Consider the following 13594-nt stretch of genomic DNA (forward strand, 5'->3'; position numbering starts at 1 on the left):
CAAAAGGTTTCTTCTCCAGAAGGTTACTGCTTAATGAAGGTTTGGGGGTTCAGTTTCCCTGGCCTGTTAGTGTCAGTGTAGGGCACAGCGGGAGTTGGTAGAATATTCCCTGAATGCCCTGGATCAGGGGTACTAGGATGCCAGGCAAAGTTGGGGAACAGGACAGTGGGACTACAAGGGAACTGGACACCACATCCCACCACTGCTCAGCTCTGGCTCTGCCTCATGCTGCGGGAGGGACTCACCTAACGGCCTTAACTCGGTGCCACCGACCATCGTTGAAGGAGCCATTCACCATGATGGATGCCACACCACTGCCCAGGTTATAGCTAAGGCATTGGAGAAGAAGAAGACAGAGAACAGAATAAAACACTGAGGCATAAGCATACACGGTTCACAGACAATTCTCAGGGCAAAAGTTCTTTGCAACTCAGAGTGCAGTTTCCTTAACAGAAAACAAGAGTGTTATAAAAGTTGCTGGGTTTCCAGGCTGGTTCATGAAATTAAAAATTATTAGACTTTTAAATTGTGGTAAAATATATGTAACATAACCATGGCCATCGTAACCATTTTTAAGCATACAGTGCCGCAGCATTAACTACATATTCATATTGTTGGGCCGGCAATTTCCAAAACTCATCTTACAAAACAAAAGCATTGCATTAAATAATAACCCCTCACTCTTCCCTCCCCCCAGCCCCTGACAACCAGCCTTCTACTTTCTGACTCTATGGATTTGATTCTTCTACATACCTCATATGAGTGGCATCATAGAGTATTGTCTTTTTTGTGACTGTGACTGGCTTACTTCACTTAGCATAATGTTATCAAGGTTGTTTTTTAATGCCCTCATGTAAGGCAACATCAGTACTAAAGTATCAGGAATAACAAGAAGGGCTTTATCATGTGTAATGTTTTATACTATGTTACGATGATGGTCTGCCCCCTCCCTCCACCCGCCAAATTCATGTCTACCCAGAGCCTCAGAATGTTACTTATTTGAAAATAGGGTCTTTGCAGATTCATTAGTTAAAAGGAAGTCATACTGGATTAGGGCAGCCATGGATCCAATATAACTGGTATCTTTATGAGAAGACATTTGGACATGGAGCCAGAGACACACAGAGACAGGGAACACCACGGGAAGCTGGAGGCAGGGACTGGAATGGGGCATCTCCAAGCCAAGGAATGCCAAGGGCTGCCAGCCACCACCAGAACCTGGGGGACAGGCATGGAGCCGATTCTCCCTGAGACCCTCCAGAAGAAGCCAACCCTTGCACTGCATGGTGGATTTCTAGCCTTCAGAACTGTGAGAGAGCCCACTTCTATTGTTTTAAGCCACCTAATTTGTGGTCATGTATTATCAGAGCCCTAAGAAATGAATGCATGTGTTTTCACATTTTTTAAAAAAATGAACATTGCAGAGTAGGGTGAGCCCCAGAGAGATTAAGGGAATTTGCCTAAAATCACAAACCTAATGTAGAACTTGAACTTGATGTATCCTCTGCCCTTATGCCATTTAACTCTGCTATCAGGTTTCTCTAGTGGCTTCCTATTTTCTATTTCAGTTCCCAGATACCCCGATACCATAAGGGTTTCAGAAAACATGAACATGTTGTTACCAGAGAGAAATATCCCCCTTAATCCAGTGTTCATTCAATTATTCTAATTAAATTTAATTCGACAAATATTTAGTGAGTGACTACTCTAGCCTGGGCACTGGGCCAACTGCCCAGACTTTCCCTGGATAATACAATAAAGCCTAGGCCATCAAGCTTTTGAAGGGAAGTATGTTCCACCTGGGATGACTCCCTCCTCATTTTGTAAGAGGACATATCTCTCCTTCACCTCATTGCCCAAGAGAGAGGGATGTCGAGAGAAAATCTGGATGAGTTAGCAAGCACTGGCATGTACTCATTCTGAGAAAACAGCAAGAATAGAAAGTGCTTGGCTTTCTCCAGAGAAAGCACCATAGGTCATTCCTTTAATAATGGAGGCTCAAAGAACTCACACAGCCCATTGACATTTAACCAAGAATAGGACTTGGGGTGACTTGACAAACCCTGGGACAAAGCTGCCACTCTGACCCTGAAAAGTCCACTGTTTTCTAATGAGTTTTCCCACATCAAGTACCTCCTTGTATAAAGCAGCCTGGTGGCGGAATTTTGAGATTTCATGATTTGGTGGCTAAATGCTTCTTGAATGAATAGGAAATAAGGCGAGTTGCTGATGGGCAGAAACTTAGCTGAATTACTATCTATGGCCATTCTGAGAGGCAGCGTGGGGTGATAGAAAGAGCATGGACACTCAGATTCAACGGACCTGCCTTGATCCCCAGACTCGCTAGTTAACAGCTCTGTGGCTTTGGGCAACTTGCTTCATATTCTCATCTGTCAAACGGGGATAATAATCCCTTCCCTGAAGAATCCTAGGGAATGCTAAGTAACATGACATATGTAGGAAGCACTGCACTTCGTAGGAGCCAAATGAATAATCCCACCACTCCAAACAGAGGCAGCACTTAGTGCAGCTTGGATACGGGGTTGACAATGCACCCCAAGGGACTGGTAGGAAGGAGAAAGTTGTCACCAAGGCTTGAATATGTCACACCTCTTCTGGAAGACTAGCCATGTATGAAAGTAAGCCAACAAGCTGTCAATATATAACCAAAGCAGTCCGGAACACCCGGATCTCAGAATCAAGGTGACCTGGCTGTGTAAGTGAAGGGAGGCTGGATTCGAACATGATTGTGGTGCAGTGAATGAAAACCTTTTCAGTTGTCTAAGAGCCCATCTACACAAAGGGTGCCCTTCCTTCTGTTCTGCAGCCCGACAACTCTCCTGTTCAGGCCAAGAGCCAGAATGTGCTCTAGGGAGTCAACCGTGAACCTGGCAGACAGGAATCCAGCCATCACTGTGGGAGGGGGCAACTCAGTTGGCTTCTCCATGGCCTGATTCCCCAACCCTTCAATTCCATCTGATTTCAGACCCTCCAAAGAACCTCCCGCTTCCCCCGACATGCTGATACTCACCCTGGAAAAGCTCCCTCGTGTATATAATCATAAATGACCAAGAAGAGTGGTTACCTTCACTGGGAGAAGAATGAGGGAGCATTTTTGGGTGGTGGACATGTTCTATATCTTGTTCTGGGTGATAGTGATACAGTGTTTACATATTCTAAATGTATCAAGCTCTACACTGAACAGGTGTGCATGGCATGGAAGGTATGCCTCAGTATAAAAACGTAGAAACAAACAGATATAATAATGTATGTCTAACTTCTCTACCCATGTCTTGGGAACCTGGTTGCCATGATGGGTTATTCTGAGCCACTCAGCTTGGTGTGCACTAGAGGCTGTGAGCCAGAGCACCAAGGTGGGCCACCCGGAAATACCTTCAGGTGAGGCCTTTTGGAAACCACTCGGCCACCTTCCTGCTTTCCTGTGGTGGCACTTTTAATCATGCCCCCTTTAAATTGTAGCACAAGGCACTTTGCTAATGTCAAGTCTCTTCCCCCTCTTCGTTGCATGAAGATGTGATGAGGTGAAACTAAGCGGGCAATGTTCACTGTGAACAGTCAAGCAATGTTCACAAACCCCGCCGGTGGTAGGTTTTATGCCCCACATACAATCACAAAACAAAATGAAACAAAACAAAAACAAAACAGAAAACAGAAAAACACACTCATTTTCGCTGAGCACTTTGATTTCCTTATTTTTTCTGCTAAATCTTGCACCAAAACTATAAATATATATACATATATACATTTTTAGAATCCCATTGTTTTTCCCTATTCTCTGGCAGAAAGCCTTTGAGCACTAAATTAGCCAAAGAACCAGCTTTTAGCTAAAGAAAGTCATGAAAGTTGAGACTATATTTTATTATCTTAGGGTTCCTCTTCCATCTGCTTTGAGCCTGGATCAAACACTGAAACCTCAAGAACGATTTGTCTGCTCTGTAGAACAATTCACTCTCCAGACTGCACAGATCTGTGCCCCTTGGGGGCAGGGCCCGTGACTTATTAAAAATAACAATAACAATAATAAAAATAAGAACTACATCTTAATAATAACTACATGTTCTCTCTCTGAGGTAAAGGCTTCTATGACTCAGAAAATGCTTGAGCAAGGATCATAATTTTTCTTATCATTATCATTAATTAGCTACACCAGACCCCACACTGAACCCCTTACACAAATTCATTCATTTAATCTTTACAGCGAACCCTGTCGTTTTGCAAGGAGGGGACAGAGGCTGAGATTTAGGTAACTTGCATGAGCCCACATGGGGGATCAGGCATGTGTCATTCCAAAGCCACTTCAGACCCTGTTTCTCAGGGCATGGGTCCCGGAGACACCCGGGTGCTTGTTTCTAATCGGACCCCGGTGCTCACCACACCGCTGACATCTTCAAACCACTGGCCTACACTGGAATTCCTCTCTGTCCCCAGCCCGCCGGTACGCTTCCCTACATCAGCATCGGGGACATTGATGCGGTGGGATAACAGCCCAGATGGAGGAAGAACAGAGCGGCAGCGATGGGGCGGCTCCAGGACTAGAGCAGGCACAGAAGTCGGCCTCGGCCTGGGTTCAGCAGTGTGTCTTACACAGATCACAATCAGAACTCCAGGATTAGAAGAAAAACAGAGGGCCAATTTTCAGAATCCTGAGAAAGAAATGGTAACAAGAAGTATGTTCAGGATAAAGTAGAGCTCTTTGAAGGATCCTAAGCAGGTGGGAGAGGGGAGGGGGCTCTCCAGGGCTGGGCATGGGAGCTGGTGGGAGCTGTTTCCCTACTGGAGTAGAATGGGTGGTGGATAGATTCAGCTGGCAGTTTAGGGGGAAGCTGGACCATCCCACCCACAGCTGAGCTTCTGTTTCGGTTCTCTTTTCTGGGCACAATCAAGTACTTGAGGCCTTGATGAGGTTAACCACAGGAAAACCATAAGAAAATGGCTTCAAGGCAGCCAGCCTGAAATAGGGTGTGAAGAGCTCCGTGTTCAACCTCTGGGCTAGCAATGGGTGGGAGGCTACGGAGGACGGGAAGGCAGAGATGGTGAGAAGCTGCCTCTCACCTGCCAGCATCCAGCCTCAACTACATATGACTCTCCAAAGTCCCCAACAATCATAAGATGGAGTCACTTAGCATGCTCTGCTATTTAGGGAATAGCATAACATTGGACAAGTGACATTTCCTCTCAAAATGCCTTTTATTCAAACAGAAAGATTTCTGTTATCCTACTTGGGCTGTCAGCAATCTTAGCACAGGATCAACAGAAGCCCCAGAATTAAGTCTTCAACTTCTCCATTGTTTAGTGATCCCTCCTTTGTCTATTTCAATTCAATTACTTTCATATCATTTAGCGAACACTTGAGCTAGTCATCAGAGGGTGAATTAAGAAGTAGAAGTCCAAGAAATGAGTTCCCCCATGGAACTCAAAGCTTTGAGGGTATCAGAATCGTCTGGGGAAGCGGTTACCACACAGATTGCTGGACCCCACCCCTAGAGTGTTTCTGGTTCAGTAGATCAGGTTGGGGCCTGAGAATGTGGATTTCTAACAAGTTCCCAGGTGATGTTGAGGCTGCTGGTCTGGGGATCACACTTGGAAAGCCACTGTCTAGATGAGCGATGTCTAACCTCGTGTGAGGATGTGCCATGACAATCTCTAGAGAAGTGTTTTGATATTACACGAGACAGGCCCTGCCCCTTGGAAGCTCAGCTTTCACCCAATCTGGTAAGAAGAGTGGGGAGAAATCATTCAGGTAATTCTTTAACCACTTCATAGCTACGCATTTGACAAATTTGGAAACAGTCTAAATTCACTTAAAAGAGGGAAGAACTTCTGGCACTGCCTTATCGGTAACACCCAAGAAGTATTTACAAAACTCTCATGTTGGGTGGATCTATTGAGACATGAATCTGTGCTTTGTTCCTCTGGCAGCAGGAGACTTGAAAGCAGGGATTCTCCTTCCCACAGCTACACAGCTAACAGGGAGCAGAGTCAGAATTTAAAGTCAGGGCTCCTGGAGCTTAGGGTTTTAGACCTCCCTGAGCTGCTGAGTCTTAGGCTGAGTACTCACTTCCATGCTTGGCCTTTGTGCTTGGCAGTATCCAAGTCCTCTTTCTGCCCCTTCCTAATTTATGAGTAGGGAACATGCAGCAGTAACACACTAGAACAAGGGCACAGAATTGTTCCTCACAGGGCTAGACGGTCAATTCCTAAGGCTCTGCTATGCAGTTCCTATTGAAGCTACTCAAGTGTGCCATTGTAGCATGAACATGGCCATAGACAATATATAAATGAAAGAGTACAAGCCAGGCACAGTGATTCACGCCTGTAATCCCAGCACTTTGGGAGGCCGAAGCGGGTGGATCACCTGAGGTCAGGGTTTGAGACCAGCCTGGCCAACATGGTGAAACCCCGTCTGTACAAAAAATACAAAAAGCCAGACATGGTGGCACGTGCTGTAATCCCAGCTACTAGGGAGGCAGAGGTAAGAGAATCACTTGAACCCAGAAGGCAGAGGTTGCAGTGAGCCGAGATTGTGCCACTGCACTCTGGCCTGGGCAACAACAGCAAGACCCCGTCTCAAAAAAAAAAAAAAAAAAAAGTCCTGTTGGAATACTGCTGTACTCTTTTTTTTTTTTTTTTTTTTTTTTTTTGAGATGGAGTCTTGCTCTGTCACCCAGGCTGGAGTGCAGTGGCACGATCTCAGCTCACTGCAACATCTGCCTCATGGGTTCAAGCCATTTTCCTGCCTCAGCCTCCCTAGTAGCTGGGATTACAGGTGCCTGCCACCACACCCGGCTAATTTTTGTATTTTTTAGTAGAGACAGGGTTTCTCCATGTTGCTCAGGCTGGTCTCAAACTCCTGATCTTAAATGATCTGCCCGCCTCGGCCTCCCAAAGTGCTAGGATTACAGGCGTGAGCCACTGTGCCCGGCCCCAGCAAGACTTTATTTACAAAAAAGAGTGGTGGGTCAGATTTGGCCTGCAGGCCATAGTTTGCTGACTGCTGCTCTATAAGATGAATGTTGGAAAGAAAGACCAGGAGCTTCCAATAAGCCTTGAAGCTTCAGGCTTCAGCCAATTCCAGCAGACTGTGTTCTGGCTCCCTTCTGAATCACTCTGGCAGGATCTGCAATGTCTGAGAAAATCGCAAGGTGCTGCTGAAGGCAGATGGAGAGGGGGTTACCTGAACACGAGGGCTCCATCCCGAAGGCCCAAGGAAATGAAGTCGCTGTTGGGTCTCATGGGGCTGTCTCCCCTCCACAGCAAAAGGCCATCCTTGGCAGTTGTCTTAAACCTCATGAACACATTTGATCTTGATCCTGACACCCTGGAGGAAATACACAAATAAGTCCACCAAATCAACCACCAACATCTGTTTCCGAGTGATTCCAGTTTTGTCTGCCAGCCCTGAGGAACCAGATGTAAGGATAGTCTGGCACTTTCTGACACTTACTTCATCACCACGAGTCGCACCACGGGTCTAAAGGTCCGGACTGCTCACTCAGCAGCAGTCTCTCTCCCCAAGCACTGTGAACCCCACCAGAGAGCATCTGCTGAGTGACAGATTAGCAAGACTATGGCCAATGTCACAGCTTAGGCTGCACCCCCATACACACCTCATTCTTTTCTCTTTCCTGTTTTACTACTCAGGGGCCCCATTCCCCAACAGAAAGTGTGTTTCCTAATTACCAAGAGGCTCAAATTGGCAGCCACTCTGGGCTAGGACCACGGCTGTGGATGGCCAGCTCTGGCTGGTGACTGTCCTTGGGGACAAGGTCTAGACAGGGAAAATACCCAAGCGATGGTGTCTCAGACAAGGAACATGGCCTGATAGTGAATGGTCTGGAGTGGTGTTGAGGCAGAGCCAGGGTGGAGAAGAACAGGAAGCTTCGAGGAAAGGAGGGGTGCTCAGGCTAGGCCGGCTCCATGCTCTATAGCCACGGCTGGGAATAGGTTCACAGGCTGACGTGCTCTTAGCAATGCTTGGGAATAGACTAGTTCAGAAATTCATTCTTGTTAGTGTGATCAGTGTTTCATCTTGCACAGAGAAAAGAGGAAGGCTGAGGTCCTTGAATCAAGGGTGAGATAGAAGGAAACATAATTTAACATTGCTACTAGCATAATGTCATTGGAAAAGTTTCTTTGTCCATTCTCTAGTCACTTGAGCCATCCCTCTGTCTGTCCCACACACCTGGGTCTGTGTCTGCAGTGTCCTCAATCGTGAACAGTGGAGGGAACTATTGTCTAGGCTTCCCAGAGCCTGAGCTCATCAGGAAGAGACCAAGTTTGCATTTCCCATGCAGGGCCTCAGAGCAGTGAGGGAGGAGCGAGGCCCCCCAAGCCAGGTTCAGCACAATCTAGCACTGACCCATTCCCTAGAGACCTGCTTTGCCCAGATTTTCGCTCAGATTCCTTCCCTCTCCCATTTGCCTTGGGTATATTGATTGGTTACAAGCCAATCAAGAGGTTCCCGTTTCTCTTGCCAGTGATTGGTTTAGGGGCAGGCATGTGGCAGCACAGAAGAGACACAGTCGTATCCCTTTTGTCCAATGAGATACAATTCTGGGAAGAATTCCTTCTCTTTTAAAAAGAGTCATACGAGAAAAAAAGTCTTTTTGACTTCCACTGGATGTAGTCAGAGTCATCTTATGTGCAGCTTATGGGCAGCTGGGGAGTGGCCTCTGGAGAAGACGCTGAGGACAGCAAGCAAGAAATAGGGATGAGATTGGAATATTTGAGGGTACAGCTGCTTCTCTTAATTAATCAACCCAAGATCCAGTGTAAGTCTGGGCTCCTTGTGATATGAAATAGTAAATATCCCTCATGGGTAAGGCATTTGAAGCTGAACTTTCTGTTACTTGGCGCCAAAGATATCTGACTGAAATAGACCCTGAACTTGACTTTTACCTGCAGCCTCACACACATGCATTTGTACTTTCATATACATACACACACACACACACACACACACACACACACACACACACACGCATGCGCACACACACATACACGCACACTATGGCCCTTGAGGTAGCTGTGGTTTTGGGCCTCATGTCTCCTGCTGTCATCAAGCCCCTCTACTCCCCCAAACCACCTAGTGGTCTCTCACTAACCCCCAGAGACTGAAGGCTTGGGCCCCTTTCACACTGTCACTGCTTTCTAGGGACTGAATGACCTTCCATCTTTGGAGAGAAAGGGCTGAAGAAGGAGGACGGTCTGTCTTGGCTGGGAATCCATTTTACCTAAGTCCCCATGCCAAGACAACATAGATAAATACAACCTGGGATTAGAGAAGTGAAGCAGTGTCTGCCTGGTGTGTGTTGGGCGTTACCAGGGACATCCAATGCCCTAGGAGAATTCCTCCCAACCACCTTTTGTTCCCTGAAAAGCCACCAAACTCCACCCTAAGAACTGGATGCCATTCGCTTAAAGATTTGCCCTTGTGTGTTAAGATGCAGTCAATCTGAAGAGGAAGGAAAATCCCAGAATGACTGTGTGGGGAGCAGAAAGGGGAATAGCACACTAGAAACCACAAAGAACTGGGGGAAGGGAAAGAAAGAGATAAGGGGCAAACTGAAAGTGCCAAAGACAAGCTTGACCGAGTTGAGGATTTTGCCATGTCAAAGGCTATTCCAAACCAAGAGCGAGGACTCCACGCCAGGGCTGAGACTTCTGCCACCAGGGGTGAGATGCCATGGCTGTGACTTGGGCATTTCCCTGTATCCACATGAAGAGAGCTGAGAAGCCTCTCACTGAACTGGCCAGAGCCTGAAGAGGACAAGAGACCTTTGCTGATGAAGACGCAGGGTAGGTATGGACTCAGCAGGGAATGGGCTTGGATCTGTCTGTCCTTCCGCTGCTGGCCCAGGTCAGAGCTGCACACTCTGGCCACGGCACAGCATGGAACTGCCCTGCTCACAGAATCATAGTCATCACTCAGGCTTCAGGAACATCACATTCTCACTGCTTCTCGAAGCCTGAATACTGGAAACTCTGGGACCAGTCGTGTCTCTCTCTGCAGTCCCTTTGACCAGAAAGATACTGGATTGTTTGTAACAGGGTTATTTGAAAGGTCAATTTCTCAAGTTTAGTTTGTTTTTTGTTTTATTTTGCTCTAGTTTCTATGTTTATTTCATGTTGTGTGTGTTTTTCCCCTGAGGCCATGGCTGAATGGTCTTCTTTGAGAATTATCTTCTGGCATGAAATATAAAAAAAAGCCCTGAGAAAGATATAGAGAAATTTACCCCCAGAAAGCTGAGGAAGGTGCCTGTTGAAGCTTATTACCTCTTCAAGATATCTGGGTTGTCATACGTCAGGTAGCTGCGGCCGATAAACTGCGGGATCTCAATGGCTTCTATGATCGCTGGGACAGAACAGAAAAAGGAGGTTACATAGTATGTGGTTCTCTTGACCCCTGCACTCACACACATGGCAGGAAAACACCCAGCTCCTGGAAATAGATGTTTAACAATTCATCAGCCCCTTCCCTTCGGCTGCACGCATATTTGGCCAGGTTCACAGTTGCCCAACCCCATGGCCTGGGGTTGGCTTCTCCCCCATTTTTCCCTCCTGGGGAAGTCTTGTCCCTGCCACTGGCCTCAGCGCTGCTGAGAAGGCCTCACAACGTGCTGAAACTTGAACTGTTCCCAATTATTCTTGGAAGCCAAAGAGCAGCTCTTGGGCCATGTGGGGAGCAGCTGGGGATAACCCCAGATGTTCTCCTAGGGAGGCAGAGAAAACAAATCCCTAAATAAGGCCCACTAGGATTCTTGAAAGCTAATTTGCTGCAGAACCTTTTAAGCTAGGACTTCGAGAGACTCTAAAGCACTATGAATGAGGCTTGGACTCCTGCCTTTCCGATCACTTTCCAGTGTATTTCACAAGATCTTTTTTTTTTTTTTGAAACGAAGTTTCACTCTGGTTGCCCATGCTGGAGTGAAATGGTGCGATCTTGGCTCACTGCAACTTCTACCTCCTGAGTTCAAGCAATCCTCCTGTGTCAGCCTCTCAAGTAGCTGGGATTACAGGCACCTGCCACCAAGCCCGGCTAATTTTTGTATTTTTAGTAGAGATGGGGTTTCACCACATTGGCCAGGCTGGTCTCGAACTCCTGACCTTAGGTGATCCACCCGCCTCGGCCTCCTAAAGTGCTGGGATTACAGGCATGAGCCACTGTGCCTGGTCTATTTCACAAGATCTTCACTACAATCTCATGAAGTAGCAGGTAGTATGGGGGAAGGGAAGGGTTGGTTATTCTCATTTTATGGAAGAAGAAAGTGAGGAGCAGAAAGCATGGAGGATTTGCCTGAGATCACGTAGTTAAGAGAGCACTAGGCCTTGAAACTGACCGGCTCTTCTTAATTCTGGCTTCTGGCCCCCCTCTCAACTTTCCAATATTTTAGAAATGCATTTTCTTCCTCCCAAACTCTCATCACTTTGTTTTCCTGAGGAATTACCCTTTTACACATAGTTAGCAAAAGAAGAGTTTAAGTAGCTGTGTGTGATGTCATGAACGGGGGATGAGGCTAGGGGATTTCTGCTAGAGAAATAACAGCAATATCTCTTTCCTCTTTGGAAAGATACAGAAATGGTGGTTTAAAGAAATTAAGGTAGAATAAATCTCAAATTCAAAGAAATGTACAAAATGAGGGAGAATAAGAAGGTTTATAAAACACGTTATAGCTTCACGAAAATACATGGTTGGTGCAAAGAAGACACTGAACGAAGGACTCTCCACCCCAGAGAGGAAATGTAGAATTATTTGATACTATGAAAATTCGTACAGATTAACCTTCAAACATAAAAAAAGAGCGGAAACAGCAAAGCCGATGACAATGGGCCCCCAAGTACAAGTCCCTATGTTGGCAGCTTCCCAGAGCCTTTCATAAAAACTAAAAAAGAAAGGAAGAGAGGAAAGAAAACAAGAAAAGCAAAGGACAAAACAGAAAATTTAAAAGACAATTTTGGAGGTAACTACCCAAGAAATTGGGTTCTCTGAAGCAGCATAGCCCTGGAAGAGGGCCTGAGGCTGCAAGGGCCTAGCAGGGCCGGAGGTGAAGGGCTCTTGTCACTTAGTTTGGGGCTGCACCCCCAGCCACTCCCTTCTGACTAAGGGAGGTAGGAGGAAGAGGAGACGAGGAAGGGAAACAGGGAGGAAAAAAGAGTTGGGGGGCAAAATGGCAAGAGGACGAGAAAGGAGCCGAGTAGGAAAACGGGTGGGATGAATGAGAAAGAAGGGACGCTGCAGCAAGAAGAGGAGGAAAGAAAGTGCCGAGGAAGACAACCGGGAGAGAAGGCAGCCACCGGGCGAGGAAGGACGGGAAACAGAAAAGGAAAGAAGGCGGCGCCGGAAAAGGAGGGGAGGGAATGGACCCAGAGGAATAGACAGAAATGCCAGGGAGAAGGAGGATACAGCGGCAGGTAACAGTGCAAAAATGGAGGAGGTGGAAGGAAGCTCTCAGCCGGGGCAGCGGGCCCCCCGTTTCAGGACACCATGGCTGGGAAGGGAGAAGGAGGAGAGAAGATCGAAGCTGAGCGGTGGGGGAGGCCTTCCCGGAGCTAAACGGAACCAAGGAGTCCCTGGTGGGTTTGGCTCACCCCCACGGGGGAGAGGTACCGCCAGAGCCTGTCCCTGCTCTTGTTGGCCGTGGCCGTGGGCCTGTGGCCAACAGCCATCTTTCCCCGAACTCCTTGCAAGGGTCGGGACGTGCCTGCCACACATCAGCTCTGCACATGAGCTTCCGAGGGGGTCTGTGGGCGCCCCCAGCAGCTGCCGGCTCAGCCCCCAGCTCAGGCGATAAGTGTCCTCTGGCTGGCCGGTGGGGAGGCTTCCCACCACACGTAGGCATGTCCCAGCTTCCACACCACTCACCCCGGGTCCCCCTGCATGCGGTTGGCCTGCCCTGGCAGGCCCTGGCCCCAGCCCAGAGCGCTCTCGCAGTCTCTCTTACTGTACTTACTATTGAGGCAGTAGTTCCCACACTCTGCCCGGTGCCAGCATGAAAGAGAACAGGGACAGTCAGCCTTTCACAGTCCTTGTCAAATCCCAATTACTCTGGTTGCAGATCACTTGAAGCCAGCCTTGTTTCTCTCACAAAGCTCTGCCCGAGGGTCCAGAACGTCCTCTTAGGGAATGTGAATATGAGCCCCGCGGGGAACCACTGGAAATCTCTCCTCAGCATGATTGGCACCCAGCCACCCGCCTCCCCGCCTCTTCTCGGCTTAATGAAGGTGGGGGTGGCGGTGGACCAAGAAGATGTTTAGAATCAGCTGTCTGACACTTCTGAGGCTCCCTCACCTTCAACTGACAATCTACATTTCTTTTAAATCTAGAGAAACAGCTCCTTGCTCAAGTTACTTACCTTGTCAATGATTATTACTTTTCTTGGCTGTAGGCTGCATGTGAAAAAGGAATGATAAGCCAGCTAGCTGCCTCTTCTCTCTCCCTAGTGGAAAATATCGCCCTCATTCCCACCCCACCCCCCCCCCCCCTTGCAAGATTCCAGACCCCTGGTTATTTTCTGATTAACAAAGGCAGAGGCACCCTCGAGAAACAACACCACTGAATAAAAAATAGTCAAAC

The 13594-nt window shown here is 47.6% G+C and overlaps 1 protein-coding gene across 4 annotated transcripts in view; it reads right to left on the reverse strand.

Moving 5' to 3' along the window:
- EGFLAM (EGF like, fibronectin type III and laminin G domains) overlaps positions 1–13594 on the reverse strand; it is a 207631-nt gene that overhangs the window by 7247 nt on the left and 186790 nt on the right. For 3 of the 4 annotated variants that reach the window (XM_031003504.3, XM_063700784.1, XM_004058922.5), the window contains 3 exons: positions 10297–10375; positions 7196–7339; positions 246–329 (listed from right to left, as the gene is read on the reverse strand). In XM_031003504.3, the coding sequence (XP_030859364.3) occupies positions 246–329; positions 7196–7339; positions 10297–10375 (307 nt within the window). Of the gene's footprint in view, positions 1–245; positions 330–7195; positions 7340–10296; positions 10376–12971; positions 13161–13594 lie in introns of those variants that run through there. The other variant, XM_004058923.4, reaches the window with a different exon arrangement.

The sequence above is a fragment of the Gorilla gorilla genome, chromosome 19, assembly GCF_029281585.2.
Source record: "Gorilla gorilla gorilla isolate KB3781 chromosome 19, NHGRI_mGorGor1-v2.1_pri, whole genome shotgun sequence".
Classification (NCBI taxonomy): domain Eukaryota; kingdom Metazoa; phylum Chordata; class Mammalia; order Primates; family Hominidae; genus Gorilla; species Gorilla gorilla.